The sequence below is a fragment of the Populus nigra genome, chromosome 18 (genome assembly GCF_951802175.1).
Source record: "Populus nigra chromosome 18, ddPopNigr1.1, whole genome shotgun sequence".
Taxonomy (NCBI): Eukaryota; Viridiplantae; Streptophyta; class Magnoliopsida; order Malpighiales; family Salicaceae; genus Populus; species Populus nigra.
In genome coordinates, this window is record NC_084869.1 from 10,406,495 (window position 1) to 10,429,575 (window position 23,081).

At 32.5% G+C, this 23,081-nt stretch overlaps 2 protein-coding genes across 2 annotated transcripts; one reads left to right on the forward strand and one right to left on the reverse strand.

Moving 5' to 3' along the window:
- Window positions 1-966: 966 nt before the first annotated feature.
- LOC133678188 (probable pectate lyase 18) lies at window positions 967-2,981 on the reverse strand. The gene is made up of 4 exons (XM_062100420.1): window positions 2,814-2,981; window positions 1,945-2,685; window positions 1,678-1,816; window positions 967-1,541 (listed from the first exon to the last, which is right to left on the reverse strand). The coding sequence occupies exons 1-4, from the start codon at window positions 2,921-2,923 to the stop codon at window positions 1,320-1,322; spliced, it is 1,212 nt and encodes a 403-aa protein (XP_061956404.1). The 5' UTR covers window positions 2,924-2,981; the 3' UTR covers window positions 967-1,319.
- Window positions 2,982-10,418: 7,437 nt separating this feature from the next.
- LOC133677872 (probable glycosyltransferase At5g20260) lies at window positions 10,419-13,677 on the forward strand. Its single transcript, XM_062100007.1, has 6 exons — window positions 10,419-10,983; window positions 11,345-11,628; window positions 11,783-11,839; window positions 12,457-12,695; window positions 12,944-13,101; window positions 13,294-13,677. The coding sequence occupies exons 1-6, from the start codon at window positions 10,780-10,782 to the stop codon at window positions 13,393-13,395; spliced, it is 1,044 nt and encodes a 347-aa protein (XP_061955991.1). The 5' UTR covers window positions 10,419-10,779; the 3' UTR covers window positions 13,396-13,677.
- The last annotated feature ends 9,404 nt before the right edge of the window (window positions 13,678-23,081 follow it).

The window sequence follows — 23,081 nt, forward strand, 5'->3', positions numbered from 1 at the left end:
AGGTTTTGAAGAGATTCGATGGACGCTATTGATAATTGTTCTCTAACTCTCCGTTTTTTAATAAATTCATTTTGGATAGAATGAGAACCTCAGCTCACCTGGATGCTATTACAAAATAAAAATAAATAAAATGAAGTTATGAAGTTATGAAGTGGCAAATGACAAAGCCAATGAACTATTACTTTATGAAGAAAAAGATCAAGTATGGTTCACGTTTCCCCCTGTATACCTGGAAGGCAGGGAGCTCGATACACCCACATGTGCACCACTGCTATTTATGATATGGGTTTTCTCTGGTAGCCATAAATAAAGAAAGGGATTGCGTTGAAACCAGATTTTAGACGACAGAAGAGTCCAATCCATCAACAGAAGATCCATGGCATGCATGTGCTTTTCTCCTTTTGTTCTCCCTCCCAATCTATTCTCAAAGCTTAAGTAGGTCCGGTTGCTTAGCACTGACTAGCAAGGGGACCCCTTTTTTGGTAGTTAGCTAGAAGTGAAAATCTTTTTTGATTTAAAATTCATTGGTGAAAGTGTCGTTAGAAAATGGTAGAAATGAACTGAAGAAGGTAAGGTAATTGCTACTAGTTGAACGGCATGTTTACAAGGGTGGTGATAGGAAAAAAAGATCGATGAGAGGAGCTTTTTTTTGGCAATTAATAATGCATGCGCTTCATTAACTAAAAAGGAGAGGGTATTAGTTGTGTGGATAACATTTTCTGTATAGCTAATTATGGAAGGAAATTAGTGTGGTAGATAGAGAAATTTGGGCACCCAATTGTAATAATTTTGGACTTCTGGTGGTTGCAATTTCCTAATCACTTGCATCAATTCAATTGTTAAAGGTTGACAAGCTTTTTTCCTGTCTTCACTTGCGGTGCATGTTTCATTTTGTCCTTGGCTTTGTGTGTGTGTGTGTGTGTGTGTGTGTGTGAGAGAGAGAGAGAGAGAGAGAGAGAGAAGGCGTTTAACATGAATAGATAATTGATATATACTATATCAACACTTGAGCACTTGTTTTCTCTATGCCCACCAAGAATTCTCAAGGAGAATGCCTTAGGTTCAAAGAGTAACAGGCTGAGGTTGTAATCTTCAAGGTTTGGCTACAAAAAGGAGAAGGGGGAGGAAAGATAATTAAGAGCAGATAACAATGGGTAAAAAGAATAAAAATTTGGAGGGAAGAAAAAGCCAGGGGAAACTAGTGCTTGGACTTTTCTTCACCCTCCTCATTTTTTAATTCCCTTCTGCTTAATTACTTTTCTAGCCAGCTAATTAATTATAGTCCAAATTACTCGTCACAAAATATCTTTCACAATCAGCTAGCAACGACCCCCCTTCTTGCAGTTAAGTGCACCTGCCCCCATCGTGATTGGACCGACAAGTGAAGATGGTCTTGCACCCAAGCTTGATGCCCTAGCATAGCTTGATGAAGCGCCTGCGCCAGATGCTACGAAAAATGCTCCATTCAATAGTAGATCTCCTTCAGACCTCCAATTCCAATTCTTCCATTCACTCTCTGGTGCATCTTCATGCTTTGTTACCTTCATCAAGAAAAGAAAATCATATCTGAGTTAGAGGCCGCTGTCCTACTCAATGCTTACAAAAGCGAATCCTTCTGAGTTCACAAGAAGTTAGTTTTTTCGGTTGGGCAATATTAAATGGGGTCTCAGTCCTCACCTCTTTACTGAACCTGATGTCAGGTGCTACAAATCTGTTGCCTTGGCTGTTGATGGTTGGATTAGCACTCCCTCCAATGGCGTACATTTCCCAATGGGTGTAGTCATTGTTGACCACATGGAAATATCCATGTCTACATCTGAAAATGTGAAGAAATACCAATTAGTTTCAAGGTTTGAATATTGATAACCGACACAATGAGTAAGCAGCTAGTTAATTACCCCCACTGACCAACACTTTAGTGATCAAGAACTTTAAATTTTCTACCTTGGCATTCTCTGGACAAGACCTTCTCCAAAGTGATTGAAGGCTATGGTGACTTGCATGTTCTTGTCTTGAGTGTAGGAATCACTATGCCCCAGAAGCATGACTTTATCATGGTGGGTCAAGTAATTGTTCGAAATGGTGATGGCTGAGGACCCATGGATGGCATCAACGAGTCCATCGTCACAATTTGACAATGAATTATGGTCCACCCAGATGTGAGCACCACCAAAGATGGACACACCATCACCATCTGACATAGTCCTCCATCCAAAGTGGTGTGGGGAGTCCCTCACCATAGCATTCCCTCCTCTCTTGCAATCGTGTATATTTAGTCCATGTATAATAATGTTTGTCACAAACTGTATAGTAATGCATGGGCCACCGGCAATATGGACACTTGCACCTCTACCATCGATAGTCTTGAACGAGTTCATGATCAGTTCTTCCTTCAATTGAATTGTCATGTCACGAGCAAAAATGATCCACAATGGCTCTTCTTGAATGACAGCGTGCCTGAGAGTCCCTGGCTTAGGGTTCACGGGATCATCATTACCAGATTCTGTAACCACATAAATCTTACCATCTCTTCCACCAATGGCATTCTTACCAAACCCAATTGCGCAATCAGCTAGCCTCTGGCGGTTCTTCTCCCAATTGGGATCGCATCTCCAGCAGTCATCAATGGGGTTGCCGGTTCCACAAGAGAGATATCCCAACTTCCTCCTAGAGGCATTGATGGCCCTATCAAAACAAAACGAGACACATTTCTATCAACACGTATACATAAATTGAAAATGTCTCAACCACCTCCCATATTGGAACGTACAAAATTGGACCGACAAGATACAAGCAGTAGTGGAGCCACTTACCTATGTACTTCTTGTACTACAAGTTCTGGGTCCTGAACCGGGGAAGAGGAGACGAGGGCTGGGGTCAGGAGAGAGAGGAGGAAGAGGAGACAGAGAGAAGGGTTTGCCATTGTGTGATCTCTTCTTTAAGCGTGCACAAGTAAAGAGAGGGAAGAGTGTGAGAGATATGAGAGAAGGAAAGGGAGTATATAAAGACATTAAAGCCGGGCTAGATGGGCGTGATTAAACTAAACACGTGGGGTCCAAGGTGTGCTTCGTGATTTCTTGATTTACGGGATTCCTACAGTGGGTAGTTTTTGCTGTTGAGCAGGCCCTCAATAAAGGTCGAAAAACAGAGCGAAAGGACACCGGATTTCAATGGAAAGTTCCTTCTTCTAGTTTTTTTTTCAGGTTTGGAAACTCAACACTCTTTTGTGAGGGCTCTGGTACACATATTATCCTAGGAATATCACATTCCTCCTATACTTTAATGTGATTATTTTTTAATAGATGAATTTGATTTTCCTAGTTCAATACACCACCCTGTCCGTCTATTCTCTTTACTCCTTAAAAAAAAATTAAAATATGAAAGTCGATATTAGCTCATCTCTTTAACCACTTAGAAATTTTTTAATTATGAACATCAATAATAATAGTATGTCCCTCCGACCATTTAAAACTTTCTAACTATGGGTTTCTCTTTTATGGGTTTTTCTTAGCATCTTAAATTTTTTTTTAAGTGTAGGCTCATTATGTCCAAACCCAACATACTTGTATCCAGGTAATATGATTGAACCCATTTTTCTCCTCTAATGTTCTTAGACATCTTGTCCAAGTTCAATACTCTCTTGAAAAAAAATTTAGGACCCCACGCAAGTCTCTCGATATTTTATATTAATCTAATAAATATTATTTTAAGTAAAATATAACTAAAAATATCACAAAGATAAAATTACACTTTAGCCCCTCCCTTCATAAAAAAAAATCATGGACTATAAATACACCATGAACTCTTCAAACTCAAAGTTTACAATCTCTTAATTCTCAATATTTTTAATATACATATTCTTAGAGTCTATCTCTCTAAAACATTATTGTACTTTTTTTCTCTAAAAAAATACTTACTTAAGCATTTAAGAGACCTCAAATCTACAAAAGAAAATCTTTGCAGGTATCAGCTACCAATCACCTTGATTTACCAGGCACCATCAGCTATCAACTACCAACCACTTGAATTTTTCATATCAAACCACCAGAAACCTAGGCTAGAGAAAATATATTAGATTGCTTGAACTAAGATATGAATTGATTATTCAGTATATAAATCTTATTTCTAAATTATTTGGATATTTTGAGACCTCATCACTACTGTACTGTCAACACAAGACATTGATATAATTGACCATAACCAGCATGTTAATTGTGACATTAATAAATCAATGTATGAATAAGCATGTCAGTAAATTTGTCAACATAAACATACTGATATGTTCTATATTATAAGATCAATAGTCTAAAGTCTTGTGACATGTAATCATATTCAGGAATAGAAGTATGACTGGTGATCACACTGTCGTGATCATTTTAACGGGAAATTATCTCGTGAAACTATTTGGTAGTATAATAAAAATCGATGCCCAAATTCGAGTCTTTTCCTTGTGATAGCAGGGAAAAGATTATAGCTAGAATGCTGGCTAGGCAAGTTTGCATGAGGTTAGGTAAAAACAAACAATAAGAAACCTGTTACAAAAAACCGACATTGACATCGGAATATAGACGTTGAAAGCCCTAGGTTTGTTTGTGTTAGCTGTTTTGCTCGTCTATAGTGCGTAAGCAGTACAAGATCTAGTCAAGAGTGAGCTGGTGTCTAATATGTTAATTTCCTTGTATAAGCTAGTAGCCTGTCACTAATGGGAACCATTAATTTACAGAGACCAGCTATGGTGGAAAAAACCAAGAGCTAGAACATAGACATCTACGATATATGTTGTTCTTATTACTTTTTTATTTAGTTAATTTCAGGGAGCAGAATAAGTTTCTCGATTTCATGGGCCCTTAAACTTGCTGTCTTATTTGCCAAAGGTGAAAACCAAAAACCTATCAAATTTATCAATTATATTACTCTTGTTGAAATGGAAGGTGTTAAAGTTAAACTCAATTGAAAGCAACAATGATAAGCCAAAGGAAAGTGTAATGTTTAGATGCTTGTCAGTGCAAGTGGAAAGCAGGCGACATTTCTTTAGGCACTAAGAACATCTGTACGTGCTACAGACAGGGTTTGCAGTAAAAGGACTCGACCATTCCTCGTATTAACCTAGCTATACACAAGTAGTAGAAAATATTGTCCTAATTGAAACCCTTAGCTTCTTCTTTTTCAATTTTTCATGAGCAATGTTAGTCTTATGGAAAGTTTTGATCTCTTCGATTCATTTTCTAAGAAGTCGAATCCTTTCTATCAACAAAACTTATTAATTAAAATAAAATCAATTTATTTGAACCCGAATCACGGATTTTTTTTTCTTTTTTCTTTTTTTTAAATGTATTTATGGCTTTAAACATTATTTTTTTTATGAAAAAAATTAACCCATCTACAACTAGTAAAAAAATGAAAGGATTTTCTACTACGTGCATCAAAACACAAATGAAGTTCAATCTGATTTGAATAAAAAGTAGCTAGGAAATAAGACTACTTTTGGTGCACTAGTTATATGTCCAACGAAGAACATTTTTTGATCCGCGACATTTGATTTTGTCATTCAAAAAAAAAAAGATATTGATTTGATTATACGTTGCACCAAGAAATTCTCAATGACAGCAGCTGCACATGCTTTTGCCCTCGAAATCAAAACTCACTAGCTGCATGTAGGCCCATATAGTTTTTCTTCGTTCTTTAATTAATTTCTTGTTCAATAACCAACAAAAAAAGAAATTATTGGCCGCGAACCTCGCCTATGATTCACACAAGGAAACGAATACAGGATCCCCGATTTTGACATGGAAAAATAGTGAGCTCTTAAGCTGTACACTTTGGAGCCCGCAAGAGAAGCCGTAGTATCCGTGTATTTCCTGACTCGTGAAAGCTAGTTACTCACATGGGGATCGAGATTTCTGATTCTCTTTTATGATTCCCTGTCTGCATGGCCTTTGATCATGGATGGTGGAGTACTGTGAAAAGAAAACAAGGACCAGAGCATACTGAAGGGTCTTCGTTAAGCAGTTAGGGTTTGGGAGCGTGAGATGACATAAAAGGTCGCCAAACCATGCTGGTTCATACTCCGCAGAGATGATTCTTGGATGGTGGAATGAACTGTGAGTGAGTGAAAGCTACCTAGCAAGATGATGGTGGGATTGTGAGTGAGTGAAAGCTACTCAGCAACTCCTCTCTTCCATCCAATCACACGTGGTGCTCAAAGGCAATTCCACGTGGCATTCTCTTTCTCTTCCTTTAAGCAATAGATTTTCTCATTTGCACATGCATGGGATCCTTAATGTTTCACATCAAGATCAGTTTTTCTTCTTAGTTGCCAATTTTGTGAAGGAAAGTCAAATTTTCCATTTTCTGATGCTCCTTTATTATTTCTCCTACATTTTCTCAGGCATTTTGTTGTACAAAACACTATTTAGGCAGCCACCCACGCTATTAACTTCTCATTGATCTATCAATTTTCACATCACCGTACTTGTCTTAGTAGATTCAACGTGAGTGTACAAGTGATTTGTCATGTGGTTTCTTCCAAATCAGAAGATTTGCAAATCAATGTAAGATTATGCTTGACAATTTCCCAAATCAAACCAATTAATCAGAATAATGGGGTGTCGCTGGCTACAGTACTCGAGGATTTAGTTAGCTAGTCACGTATTACAAGGGCCATAGGCCATTTGAGATATCGGTGACAAAAAGTAACTAAATAAAAATTATCTTTGAGAGCTAAAATGAAGCACGCATCTTCTTTAAAGGGATGGTTTCGATGGAGGAGAACGTGTTGCTATCAGCTAGAAAAGAAAAGGTTCATTTAGCCCAAATTGCTTCTGTTACTGCCGCAATGACCACTTCAAAAATATTCAGACTCGTTACAGACATATTATATGCCATGCGGAGCTTGGTATTATGGGATTCAACAAAGCTTCTTGAGAGGGGGTTGATATTATCAAAAAAAAAAAAAAAACCACCTCATCCCACTAATTTTAATTTTCAAGTGAGATTTTAATATATAATTTATATTTTTTTTTAATACACTTCTCAAGTGAAAGCTTTATAAATTTAAAACTTGTATAAACTCACAATATCGTGTGTTTAATTTTTATTAAATAATTGAGAATGACGATATTTGAATTTCTGACCATTTAACCATTAAAACTTTGATATCATATCAAAAAATCATGTTGACTTAATAGGTTAAGCTGCTATATAAGATCTTAATATATATATATTATTTTTTTCAGACATATATTGCATGATCATTGGCGTTCATGTGTCCTGGCTGTAGTATTCAATCGAGGTAACTCCTTTTCATGTGAATCACGCCTGGACCTAATCATTTTCACACTTGGCCATCCCATTTTTATCTACAGATGTGAGAGCGTTTCACTTTATTAATCGATTGTGTTTGGGACATGTCTGGTAGTTGAGGTCAAACCTGCTACATGATTACTCGCAAAATTCTCTCTTTAGCTGTGGAGAGATTGACTATGTTATCGACCTGGAGAAAACCAAAAATGCAAGGACAGGACTTGCCAAAAAGTTAATTCCATCTATTTACAGAGGATAAATATGGAAAGATTTACGTTCACCATATATACCAGACATATCCAACCTTCAGTGATAAGACACAAAGAGTTGCGTCTACGTTAGGGAAAATTGTATAAATAATATGTCTGTTAAGGCCATAGAATCGACCCCAATTCCTGAAGGATGTCCATGAAGTGAATTCTTCTTACTTGGGAGACAATTGATCTCACCACAAAGAAGAACAAGACGTGAGAATGCGAGATGATGGGCGAATTAAGCAGAGCATGCTCATGGAAGAGACAAATTTATTGGAAGTGTTAATTTGGTGAAGTAATTAGCAGAAAGCGAATGATAGAGTGAATAGGTTGGATATTTAGGGAATGAGTTGAAGTATATAAATAGATCATGCCAGCATCTGTAACACAGCATTAAGACATCCAAAAATATTAATAATAATCAATGATTATGTTTTCATCAGTTATTTGAGTAATTTGGAGTTTCCCTAAAAAGAAAAGATTAATTAATTTTTTTATATTTTTAGATTTTTTTCTGATTTGATATTAAAAATAATTTTTAAAAAATAAAAATTAATATTTTAATATTATCAAAAACACTTTAAAAAATAATGTAAAAAATAAACCAGCACCTGAACAAAGTAGTGAAAGCTGATAGCAATGACCATATCAAAATTCCTAACTCAGCACTCGGCCCAAAGGCCCATCTTATCAAATCAATTGCTCATTCTTTAGCAAGAACCAGGATTGAGGAAAAGAAATGAAAAAAGCCATATCTACTTCATTAAAAAAATACATTTTACATTATAATAATGATTATTACTCTTAATGAGGTATATTTAGCGAAAGCATCAATCTAACAAAAAAATGGAGATGACTAATACCTGCCAGGACCTTTTATTTCACAAGTTTCGTTGCTATTAGCTACCTTAATAAATAAATAAATAACACTCGTAGCCATGTTTTGGTGAGGGAAAGATCGGCCTACTATTTTACTAGTTTTGTTGATGCTCGAGGAACTATGGATTGAGATTGCAGCTGGGCAGGACACTCAATCACTGATATCGTCTTCCTGAACAAGATATGGATTGTTCTTAATCCTACATGACCATGTTGGTGATTTATCTCTATACAAGGCAGGGAAATTAGTGTTCCAGAGTGCTGTCAAAAAGGCGAAGATTCACAGAACTGAGGCTGTTATCAAGGTTCCAGTTTCAGAAGACAGGATCTGTAAACAACTTCATTATAAGGGAAATTATCAGCAAAACTAGATTTTCTGAGTTTTGAGAAATATTCATTTGACATTTATTAGAAAGTAGTCATTGCGGCAGTAACAGAAGCAATTTGAGTGGTATAGAACACGTTTTTCAATATTGAAAACTTGGATGGATCAAAAAAGCAAAGGTTCATCTTTATGAAACGGGAGTTTCAGAGATTTAGTCATAGTACTTGGTAACATGGTGGCGTAGCCACAGGTCATACATGACCATGTAAAATGAATCTTGTTTGAATGGAGGTAGATTCCTCGGAAAGTGCCTCTGGACCTGATTCAAGAGTAGGGAGTTGAAGAAATTAGACAGTTCACACACAATAAGGGTTTGCTGCATTCAAGGAAAACAATATAAAGGAACCTGATCTACAGAGTGAATTTCACAAATAATTGAAGTAGAGGGCTTAATTTGTGAGAGAAAAGTGTATGTTCATTCAAGGTGTTGGTCTGCAGGGCTGCATGTCTGCATGTTGGTCTGCAGGGCTTCGTATTCTTGCTATGGCATGTCTGCATGGATTTTCTTCAGTTGATAGATATCTCTCCTTGAGTATTACAGAGAATTTCTTCCAGTCAAGAATGTCGTTGAATGGTAATTCATAGTAGTCTGACAGGATAAAAGCAGAGAAATTCTTGACTGTAGGTATAGATACCGATGATTAAAGAGCTAATCTATAACCTGGAACACATCCAAAATCAACTGAAAACAAAATGCTTGTATAAATGAACTAATCTATCACCTGAAACACATCCAACGACTGCTATATTACCATCGAGCAGATGGCCTCTCAGACAAATGCAAAACTTGGACGTGCACTAATGGTGTTGGTATACCCAGCGTCCTTCTTCAGTATTAATTTCCAGTCCTACTTGGATGGAATTAGAAGCATGCCAGAATACAATTATCGAGTCTTGAAAATTAGCATCAGAATATCAATGCAATAGGACTGTGGATCAGTTAGTAAAGATCTTCCTGCATATAAACTAGGTTAAAATATCTTATTCAATGAAAATGAATTAAGAAAGCCATCTGCGAATAGAAATGAATTTGGGAAAAATATTCAACAAGATTTGGCATAATTCCTTTGTTAATGGATCATGTCTCTTCTGTTCATGCAGGATTATTTTCATAAATATCAAAATGCTATTCTAATTCAACCAAAAATGAATGAATGGAATATCACACTCATGATTTTAAGCGCATATATATATATATATATATATATATATATATATATATATATAGTTTAGATAACATATCTAAACTACCAGAATTTGATAGTTAAAGCAACCGCCAAACCAACAGCACAAACAATTCTATTTCTTTCTTTCTTTTGACCTCCCGTCAATATTCTCCTCTATATATTCTCTTCTCTAGAAGAAAACTTGGATTCCCAGCTACCCCTCTCTCTCGTTCTCAAGAAAATGAGTATTCTCAAAGAATTTACGCTCGTGGTCATCGTTTTGGGCGTAGTCTCTATCCTGAGCCAGCACAGCCAGCACAGCTATTGGTTACCACTCACTTCTCATGTACTCTCTTTCTTTCACTTTCTGTCTTTTTTTTAATAAACTTATTTTTGGAAGGCCAATTTCACGTTTTGTCAGTCTCTTGGATTACTTTTATGCGTCAACATTCTTCTTGCTGTTGTTTCAGTGCCCTTGTTTTCTCTACTAATGCTCTTTCTTTCACTCTTTCTCCCAATCCAAGATTCTCTGTTTGCTTTCTTGCATGCAATTCCTTCTCTCTTCTTTTTTGGTGCAGTTCGTGGGTTTTAAATGCCAATTTCAGTTCTTAATAATTTTAAATCAATTTCAGTTCCCTGCTTTATCTATCTTTAGCTTTCTCTCGTCTTCTTGCCCCCTTTAAACGCTCCTTTTTGCGTCCTTTTGAAGGGCGATTTGATTCAATATACAGTTCAAGATTCGACCGATGACACCTATCACTCAAGAGCATTTTTCTTGCTGAATCATGAAGCAATGGAGAAGGATTTTAAGGTCTTTGTGTACCCAGGTGGAAACCCAGGAACATGTTATCACTCAAAAAATAACACGCTCAAGAGCAATCATGCAAGTGAACATTACTTCTTCATGAATCTGAGAGATAGTCCGTTTCTGACTAAAAATCCTCAAGAGGCTCATCTCTTCTTTATTCCCATTTCTTGCCAGCCATTGAGTGACGAGGTATGTGCTTAAATTGCAAGAAATTATTTAATGTGATCTTTGTGGTTGAATATAAGCTACGAGTCTAGTATTTGCTTATCTCTATGCTGGGAAAGAATTTCATTTCTTGTGCCTAAATAATGTAATCGTGCATCTTTCAAGGATTCAAGAGATTGATGCAGATATAGATGGTTAATTTATTGTTCTTTGTAGATATTTCCATAAGTTTGTTGATTGGTTCTGTTTTTTTTGTGTTTTCTTTCTCATAATTTGGATTTAAAAACTGTCTTGTTTTAGTTGTCAAGCACTATGTATCCTACATTAACATCCCACCTCACTCTTTTTGGTATGCATCTAAAGCAACGATTTTTTCTTAATGCAGGAACCTTTACCTGGTTATAAGGAGAAGGTTATCAAGAGATATGTCAAGAGCTTAATTTCCACATACCCTTACTGGAATAGGACTTTAGGTGCTGATCACTTTTTTGTCAGTTGCCATAACATTGGCAGCACGGCTACTAAAGAAATCCCGTTTCTCCTGAAGAATGCAATTCGACTTGTGTGTTCACCAAGTTATGATTCCAACTATATTCCACAGAAGGATGTTGCCCTCCCACAAATACTGGAGCTCTCTCTACCTCCTGATGGAGATGACATGTGGAACAGGTAATCTGTTATGGTGTAACACTGTATTATATCCTTGAGTGGTGTGCTTTCGAAGGCATTTACGTAATTCAATTCCCGATTTTCCATGAACATTTTTGGAAACTAAACTCCTTAAGTGAGTACTGAACTTCAGAAACCTGATGCAACTTGCCAGGTCAACTGTGGAGTCTCGCCCTCTCCTGCTGTCCCAAGAGATGATAAACCCTTCCAGGTAGTGAGGTATTTACCAAATTTAGCTTTTCTGAATGATTTTTGCTCATCTGAACAACAGTAAAATCTGGCATTAGAGTTCCCTGCAAGTATCACACGCCTATGGGCAGGATTTTCTCTCTTGATAATGATTATAACTTGGGAGTCGCATTCTTGAGCATTCATCAAATAGGCTGCAGTGATTAATTCTTTGTTATACATCTTGAATTCGATTTATGCTTTCATATTTCAAACTTCTCATTGAAAGTTTGTAGTTCATAACACATTAACAGAATCATTGATGCTTTGGCTAAGCTTCTGTGGAAAATATTGCAGGACTAAACTTGGTTTCTGGGCTGGTTCTCCCAACATCGCACATTTCTTTTCATCCAATCCACATATCAGTTTAATGTGATGTAAATATGTATATGTAATTTAAAATGATTTACAACTAGATGTTTATCTACGAGAAATTAGGAATACAAATCCATGTATGTTATCTATACATTCTTACAAATAAAAAAAGGTTAAGTTTAGATCTTTAATTCAACAATACATTCTAGTTGGTACACATCCAAAAAGATAACTTTTTACAGAATCATTGATGCTTTGGCTAAGCTTCTGTGGAAAATATTGCAGGACTAAACTTGGTTTCTGGGCTGGTTCTCCCAATTCAGATGTAAGGAAGAAACTTGTATTATTTCAAAAAGATTTTCAAGAATTTGAGTTCCATTTCGTCGAGAAATTAAAAAGGGCCACTGTGCTACACAATTTTGAAAAGGAAATATATCGGAGTAAGTTTTGCATCTGTCCTCGTGGGGAGACTCAAGTTGGTGGTGTTTGCTTATCAGAATCGATGGCTTTTGGATGTGTACCTGGTAAGAATGTTTCTCACAAGGCTTTTTCTTTTTGTTGAACACTTCAAAAATGTTCATCCACGGCAACCTTTTGAAAAGTATTCAGTTCTGATGATATCATGCAAGAACATTCTTATATAAAGCATAGATAATAAAATCAAAGAAAGGGGCTGTGTATTTTACCCAGGCATATATTAAAATTCTCTGTTTCACCTCGTCAGCCTGTCCTGTGGTTTCTTTTAAAGCAGTTCATGTGTGTCTTTCTGCAGTCATCATGTCGGACTACTATGACTTGCCATTCAATGACATTCTTGACTGGGATAAATTCTCTGTAATTCTCAAAGAAGACGATGTTCTCGAACTGGAGAAAATTCTTAAATCCATACCAGAAGGAAAGTACGAGAAAATGCATCAAAATGTTCTTAAGGTAGATATGAATTTTATCTTTATTTGGGATTAACTTTTTCATTCCCTAGATTCTACTGTGGCCTTCATGATTAACAGATATTAGCTTGAACTATGGAGAGATGCCTTGATGACTTTGGTGAGATCCTTCATGATTAACTGATATTAACTGCCACCTTGATAACACTTAATTTATGTATCTTCTGGTTTTCAGGTTAGAAAGCACTTCAAGTGGCATTCTCCTCCTGCCAAGTATGACGAGTTTCACTTGGTTATGCATGAGCTGTGGAAGCGCCGCCACGTCATTAGGTACTGAACTACTGGAAGATGTCTCCAGTTTTGCGGGCGGTCCGACACCTTTACACCGTTTTAAACAGCATTTCCCTCTGATTGCTGGTTTCTGAAGCTGAAAGCACATTGCATAGCTTGGCGTACTTACTCCTTTGTTTCTCGAATATTCTTCCACGAGGCTTACATTTTAAATTGTTGATCCTTTACAATAGAAAGATTGCACATATATTTGTCTGCATGTTATCGACTGGGGATGAGTTCTGTCGTCTAAAATTTTATGGTGGAATCACTTTTATCCTTTTTAGTTGGTGATAGATAATTTTTCTGTGCCATGTTGCTAATATTTATCTAGCACGAATAAAAATTAAATTTTAAAAGGATTAACTTGATATGACTTGATCAACTTAGAAGAAATAAAAATAATTTAGATGATAGTTAAAAGCATGGCTTGACTAAAATAAATTGAAGACAATATTTTTTATTATTATTGAAATGGCAACATATTGGATCGACCTGATTCAGTCTGGGTTAATCTATCAAATCTACAACTGTTGTCAGTTATAAGAATAAAACAAATTATAAAATCTAATTTTTAATTAACTCAATATCGAATAATAAAATTTTAAAAAAAAAACTCATAAAAAGACCAAAATCAACACAGGTTAACCTGTCAAACCCGTGATTCGAGTCATGAGACTGGGATTACCCCACAGAAAGCAATTCAAAATAAATTATGATACTCAATTTTCAATCAACCTAATATTAAATAATAAAATTTCAAGAAAATTAAATTAGAAAAGGATATAAAAAATCAACTCGAGTTAAATTAGGTTAACACATAATTTTTAAGTTGTACCCTTGATTATAGCCTGATGACTATACAATGTAATGATGTTGTCATTTTGCATGGTGTTGAAAATGAGAGATCTTTCATATTGTGACATTCGTTTATAGAATTAAAAGTTTGTAAATCATAAAGTCCTTGAGGCTATTGACCTTACTAATCTTAGTACTTATATGGATTGCATTAAAAAAACAAACTAACAAGTATAACAAAGGTTCCACGAGGACTTCTAACGATTTAGAGATTATACACATTGATATCTCAAGACAATCCTTATAAAGCGTACTTTAATGGTCAGAAATCTTTTATTATCTTTATTGATGACTGATTATATATTTTATGATAAAAGTAAAAGCTTTGAATGGTATTAAGGTTTATAAAGCAGAAATGAAGAAACAATTAGGAAAATAAATTAAAATTATAAAGTCAGATAAAGATGGTGAATATTATGGAATGTACACTGAAAATGGACAATTACCATTTCCATTTGCAAGGTTTTATTTAGAAACAAGGCATGGTGGCATAATACACAGTTCCAAGCTCATCTTCTTAAAATGGTATGGTTGAAATGAGAAATCTAACATTAACGAACATGGTGGGGAATATGATTGGCAACTTTGATCTCTCATTGTATTTACAGACTGAAGCTCTAAAATCTATGGCATATGGACTAAATAGGGTTCCAAACACGGTGGTTCATAAAACATCATTTGAATTATAAAAATGTTGGAAATATAATTTAAAACATAAATATGTATTGTGTTGCCTAGCTGAAGTTGGAGTCAACAATTTGCATGAGATAAAATTAGATTCAAGAATAGTCAATAGATATTTCATTGGTTATGCAAAAAAATCTAAAGGATGCAAATTCTATTGTCCATCTAATGTGACGAGAATTGTGAAATATAAGAATGCAAGGTTCTTTAAGAATGATGATATTAGTAAGAGTAGCCAACCTAGAAACTCTTTTTTAGGAGGGTAGTAGTTTTGGACATGTTCCTACATCTTCACGTAAATTAGTTATGTTTCATGACAACTACATGCATTTAATAACTCAAGAACAACCAATCATTGAAGAACCACATCATTACGAGGATATTTTTATAAATCCAATTACTTAATATTCTCAAGCTGAAGATGTTGGTGTAACATTTAGAAGATATTTAAGAGTTAGGAAACCAATAACGTTTTCATATTTTGTTATGTACCTATAAAAATCTAACATGAGCATTGATGATGAAGATGACCCTATTATGTTTTCACGAGTTATGATTGAAAATATATCCATATTCTATTATAATACTATGAAGGATGAGTTAGATTCAATGGCTAATAATCAAGTATAGAATCTTGTTGAATTGCTTATTGAGGGAAAAACCACTAGTTTTAAGTGGGTTTTTAAAACCAAAATACACTTTTTAGGCAATATTGAAAGATATAAGGTAAGACTTATAGTCAAAGGATTCACTCAAAAAGAAGGAATTGATAATCACTATACTTTCTTTTCTATTTCAAATAATAATTCATTTCAAATAATTATGGCATTAGTATCTTATTTTTTTATATAGAGTTGCATTAAATAGATGTGAAAATACCATTCCTCAATAGAGACCTTGAGAAAGACGTTTACATAAAACAATTAGAATGTTTCATTTTAGAAGAAATAATAACTTGGTTTGTAAGCTTAATGTTAGAAAATAATATAAATCATATCTTAGAACCTTACCTAATAGCTTAAGTTATGTGATTGAGATGGTTCTTTGACATGGTATTAGAGCCTTGATGACCAAGCAGTCACGGGTTCAAATCTCACCATCCTTATTTATTTGATAAAAATTAAGTACGAGACAATGTGGGCATATATAAGTTTCAAGCTCAAAAGACTTTCACTTGAGGGAGTGTGTTAGAGAATAATATAAATTATATCTTGAGACCTTACCTAATAACTTAAACTATTGGATTGAAATGGTTCTTGGACACTTAAAAAATCTATAAATAGGCTAAAACAAGCCTCCTAACAATAGTATTTAAAATTTTATAATATCATTTCTTCATTTAGTTGTACTAACAATGTGTGGGGTCAATGTATATATCATAAGAATAGTGAAACAAAAAATAATTTTCTTAATTCTATATATAGATGATATTTTACGTACTTTAAGTGATTTGAGTTTGTTTTATAAGATAAAGTAATTTTTCTCTACGCAATTTGATATAAAAGATACGAGTAAAGTTTCTAATGGCATAAGCATAAAGATTAAAGGAAACATGCCTGAGGAATATTAGAATTGTCTCGAGAAGCTTATTTTAATAAAGTTTTGAAGAGATTTTGTATAAAGAATTTTTTATCTAGTGTTACGTCTATTGTCAAATATGACAAGTTCAATGTGGAACAAAACCCAGGAAATGATTCGGAGGGGGAACAAATAAAGAGCATTTCATATGTCTTTACTACGAGTATGAGCATTTGAAAGTTCATAAAAATATGTGCTCCATATCATATTACTCCGAATGACTTATTGTCACTATCCATGCAATTTGAGCTTCTTCTTTTTTTTGTATTAGGATATTATATCAATGAAAAAAAATTATAGGATATATCAATATTGAATTGCTACATATTAACACATTGTTTGGAACCCTTTAAATTCAGTTCAATCCACATGTTTAAATTAATTTTTGTATTTGAAATCTTTTTTTAGCATTGTTTGAATCCCAAATAAAATTCAATTCATAAAAAAAATATGCAAAATCAAATAATCTCTGTTTACTACAGTAATTCCTTTTAAAATTAACAATAAAAAAAATATTCAAAAAATATAAACTTCTTTCAACCTTCAATCATCACACCTTTAAGACCCAATTTTGTTTAAAAGCTAAAGAACACCTATTTGTGCAATGTCAAGGATGAAATGTAACTTCTGCCTCTAAAAAAAAAATAGATTTTTGGAGGTTTAATGTTTATTTTATTTAAATTTAATATGCGAAAAACTCAAGAACTTTTATTGAAATATTTCCAGATTATTTTTCTCAATGTTCCAATGAAAAGATTTAAATCAAAATGTTTAAAAAAACAAATATATATTTTCTAATTTTTTCAACAAATAATTAATACGAGATAGGTCTATTTATATATTTTTTAAAGTTCTCTTGTTTTATTTCATTTTAAATAAATATAAGGGTCCTATAACAAAAACAAATGATTTCCTTAACAAAAATAATGTATAAATATGGAAACACCATAATTTAAGAAACTCAAACCTCACATTATTGATTTAAAAATATAAATTTGAAAACAAATTATATTAAAATTCATTTTGTTATGATTATTTTTTAAAAAATACATTAGGTTTTAGTAGTATGAGGGTATTTTTGTTAGTTTTAGTGAACGCATCTTACATGCAAATATATTAAAGATAAAATTGAAAGCAATTGAAGTAATATAAACAGATTGAAGAATATATACATAAGATAAGTGAAGTTAATTTCTTGGAATTAATGTTGACAATTATTGGAATTGTTAGGGATCTTATTTGGTTTACCAAAGAGAAAATGAGAGAGAATAATTAAGAACAATAATGTGGCATCGAGCCACTAACAGGTCCTGTCCCCTGTAATTCGAGACAAAATCATTATGTAGAATTAGCATTGTGTTCTTAGTAATTAAGGAAAAATAATTTCTGAATTAACTTTAAATATTCGGTTTATGAGATTCACTAATCCCTAAATATTTTGTTCCATTAATCTTTGTTCCCACCCCCTTGTTTTAATTTGTTGTTTTCCCCTTATTTTATATTGTGATACTAATTATTTTTTAAAATATTTTTTATTTTAAATGTATTAAAATAATATATTATTTTTAATTTTAAAATTTTATTTTTGACATCAAAACTATCTAAAAATATTTTAAAAATTAATTTAAAATTAAAAAAATCTATTTAAAAAAAATACAGTGTCACTGCAAAAACAAATATTACCTTACTCTCGTTCATATGAAATCTTTAGATAAAATTTACAGTAAACGAAACAAGTGTGCATAAAAAGGACCTGCTATGATTTAGGTAGTGTTTGGAAACGCGGTAGTATTTGGAAAAATTGATTTTTATAATTAAAATTATTTTTTTTATTGCTTAGATTGTTTTGATACGCTGCTATTAAAATAATAATTTTTTAAAATATATATTATTTTAATATATTTCTAAGTAAAAAAAATATTTTTAAAAACAATTACTACCACACTTTCAAACACTTTTTTGAACATCAAGAGACATATCATTTCCCTTTCAGGATTTAAGTAGTATTTAGAAACGCGATTGTATTTTTAAAAAAATTAAATTTTTTTAATTAAAAATATGTTTTTTAATTTTTAAAATCATTGTAATATGATGATTTTAAAAATAAAAATAATATTATTTTTAAATAAAAAATATTTCAAAAAAATAATACAACTATTCTCCTAAAGATCATCATAATACACATAGACAGGCATATCATTTCCGCTGCGGAGCCATTATGCCTTAAAAAAATATGCGTGTTTTGAGGAAAAGAGAGGAATTAATTATTATGACAAAACAAAGACAAATTGTTCACCGAATCAATGACCTGTCACATTCCAAAAAAGGAAAGTGGACTCAACCTTCCCGAAACTACAAAGCCACCTCGGATTTTCAACTGCTTCAAAGTTCAAGGGACAAGATGAACGGTGGACACTTACACCCAGAAATGTGATAACTTTAGTCATTATTTTTTTTTTTTTTCTAGATGTGGAGAGCTAATGCAGTGTATAGGAGAGTGAATGGCGTGGTTGCCCACGCCAAGAACAGTGCTTTAAAAAATGGAAGACAGGATACAAGAGCCACGGCAGCCACAAGAATAATAAAAAACTCGTTCAATTTATGAGAGTTGAAGTACAGAACAAAGTCCCCAGAAAACACCAAAAAATGCAGCATCCGAAAGGAGTTTGAAGGAGGCAAGAGGAGCATGGAGAGAGCAAGATGAAGACACCATCTTCAGAGGACTAGCTAGGAATTAAAAAATGTAGACGATCGATTTGGTGAGTTCAACTCTCTATGGGTTCATTTATGGGAAGAGTACTTGTGCTCGTCTATAAACACACACACATATATATATATATATAATCCATGCAAGTCCTCACTCCTTATCACGAGCTCCTTGAATAAAATAGCAATGTATTGAAAGTTGTACTGGATTTTTATTTTAATTTGTATAAGAATACAATCCTAATATGAATGATTAGAGCCTTGAACAAGACGAACACTTATGTAATTAAGAATGAAAGGATAATTCAACTAGTCAATTATTGGGTTTACTTTATAATAGTCACGAGTTTAAATCTTTTCAGGACTACTGAAAATTTACATAGTTATTAAATTTAGAACTCATGGGATTAGTTAAGATACGCATCCCGGACAACCACATTAAAAAAAAATAATGAAATGATGCACTCTATTTTCTTGTTTGTCTCATGATAAAGTATAATTAACGTGAACTCGTTTGTTTTATTCTGTCAATTAATATATAATTGTGTGCCCACACCAAAAGTTATCATTCAGTGGGATTTTGTTAACTTCATGTAGCATCCTATGAAGCACAATATCGAAAAACCATACCAAAAAAAATAAAAATAAAAAATAAGACAACACAATAGGTTGAAACAATAGATAAAGAAGGTGTTTAGAAATGTGATAATAATTACACTTAGAAATGTGATAATTTTAGTCATTATTTTTATAATTGCTATTTGCTTTTTCCTTATCATTTTTTTATTGAAAATTTTTATCTATCAAATTTGGTCTTTATTTTTTTGATTATTACTTATTTTATTTGAAATAATTTATGAAATGTTGATTCTTATTATTTTAATTTCTTTATTTTTTTATTTTTTTAATATTTTAGATTTGATCTCTATTATTTTGATTATTATTTATTTTATTTGAGATAATTTGTGAAATTATATTTTTTTTTTCAATTTCATTCTCGTTCAATTTTTAATTTGTAAAATTTGTTCCTCATTATTTTAATAAACTTGAGAAAAATAAAATATTAATAAGTTATTTTCCAGCTCATTTTCCATGACATAACCAAACACTAGAAAGTGTTTTCCAACTTATTTTTCATTATACTACCAAACATCAGAAAGTAATTCACTTGCTCGGAATTCACTTTCTAAAAAAAATATTTTCCAGCAAATAAACGGAGCCTTAATCAGATTTTAAATGAGTCAATATATCTAAAAGAATGCATTTACGAAGTAAAAATAAACTTAAATAATGATGACAAGATATTAATATTAAAATTAAAATATGAGCTCAAGTTCAAGCACATCAATAATGGATCAAAAATTGTGCTCATGAATGGATCCGGGATTTGCCCAATCTATCACTAAACCTTGACACTAGACACGAGACAAGAGACAACGCCCATCAAGTTTACCAACCCAAGGCTTCGTGGGTCACCAATATCATCCAAGCATGCCTTATGGCTTTTTCTGGTATTGCGGTTTAAATGGAGTTTGGATAAATTTTTTATTTTTTATTTAAAATTAATTTTTTATATTTATTTTTGAATTGTTTTGATATGTTTATGTTAAAAATAATTTTTTTAAAAAAATATTATTTTAATGTATTTTCGAGCGAAACACTTTGAAAAACAACTACTATCACACTCTTATACACCCTCTACTTGGGGCAGGGCTTGACCTCCTTTGAGTTTAGATGCCTAGAAGCATAGTTGTCAGACCTAACTCGCTATTTTACTTATTTTTATATTAAAAAAAATATCTTAATATTAACTCAATCAATTTTACAGGGTCACTAAAAATAACATATTAACCTAAAAAAATATCTTGACCTAACTCGCAGCTCAATGCCTCTATTTGTTTTTACCCAAATTAAGTGCACCAATGATGGATGTTCATGTGCTTTTTAAGTATATTTATTATTATTTTCAATTATGTCTACAACACAATGTTCATTGCTTTTAAAACTATATTTTTAGTATTGAAGAGTTCCCTTTTATCCTCGTAAAAAACTTGTTTTCCATGTATCTAGGAGTAGCCTTCATTGCAATTCTTCTTCCTCCTCCTCAACTCTAGAGCTAATTGCCTGTAATTAAAATACAAAAATCTAGCAAGGTTTGCTTCCAGCCTAGTTAAGAAGCAAATTCGTAAGCCTCCGTAGGTTTAAATTATAGGGTTGAATACTCGAAGGGGTGAGGGATACAGCCATACAGGTATATTAAGAAAGATTAATAATAGCTTGTTGACAAATTGCAATTAGATGGGCTCATGGGCCGGAACCCTCCGAGGATTAATGGGCTCGATTGGATTAGTTGACTTGTGATTTATTGTATTTAATTAACTAGAAAACGGGAACGGCGAGAATTTCTTGGGCCTCTGCCACATAAAAAGGCAAAGGACAAGATGATAAAAGAGACGACGTCACGTCACGGAAATGTCGCCATCGAAGGCATAGGTAAACGGCGGATCACAGACTATACACACAGTCCCATAATTTCCTACATAGGCTTCCCTCCTACGTCCTTTTTGTTCTTTTGCTATTTTTATATAAAAAATAAATAAACTTAAAGAACGATAACGTGTAATTTTATTTTATTTTATTTTATTTTTGATAAAACAACATAGTTTAATTTTGTTATATTTATACTTATTAAATACTATACTTTTAAAACATTTTTTAAGCATAATTTTAACTAAATATTAAATATTATGAATATCTAATTATTTTTTAAAATATCCATTCCCTTCTCAAAACATTTTTCTTAAGAATATCACAGTCATCAAATATTGTAATTTAAAATTTTCACGTTTTTAAATTATAATATTTTTAAACTGTATTATTTTTTAAAAATAATTATTTTATGTTTATTTTTATTTAATTATAGAGTGACACGTGTCAAGGATGCCCTATTTCCTGCCTCGCTGTAAATGGCTCTGACAACAATGTTATTTATTTACTAGGCTAGGACTGCTTTCTTGTCGTAAGCAACGCCTCGCCTTATAGAGATATTCACAATTTCCTTGTCAAATGATATTCTAATTTCTAGCCCTATAGTCTGTATTATCAGCCTTTAGGCCTATTGAATTTTTAATACCTTTTTCTTGATTGTATTTACTTGCGCTTTACCGTTGAGCTTCATGTGGTATTTAATAACACGATAACGATTGATTTTTTAAATTATTTTTTTATTTATAAATATATTAATATAATATTTATTTTGTTTTTAAAAAAATTATATTTAATATTAACCCATCAAAACAAATAAAAAAATCAACATCTCAGCAATTTTTAATGTTAAGCATCTTGAAAGCAGGAAACTGTTCAAGTTACTTTTGAAAACCTATTTATTTTTTAATTTATAGAGAAATCAAGAATCATCATTTATTTTTGTGTTTTGAAAGTATTTTTAAAAATAATTAAAATAATTTTCTTTTTTTATTCAAATTAATATTTTGTTAGTATTTTTAGATTATTTTGACGCGCTGATATAAAAAATAATTTTTTAAAAATAAAAAATATTATTTTAATACATTTATGAGTGAAAAGTACTTTGAAAAGCAACCATAATCACACTCATAAACACATATCTAGGTTGAAATGTGTTTTAATTTGATGGGTTAATATTAAAAATAATTTTTTAAAAATAAAAAAATATTATTTTAATATATTTCTTAACAAAAAGTATTTTAAATCACAATTGGTATTAACTTTTAAAAATAAAGATAAATTTTTTTAAATGGTTTAAAGAAGTAACACTACACATTCAAATAATTAAAAGAAATTAATAAAAAAATTTAGATGTTTTTTTTTTGTTTGTATTAAAGTGTT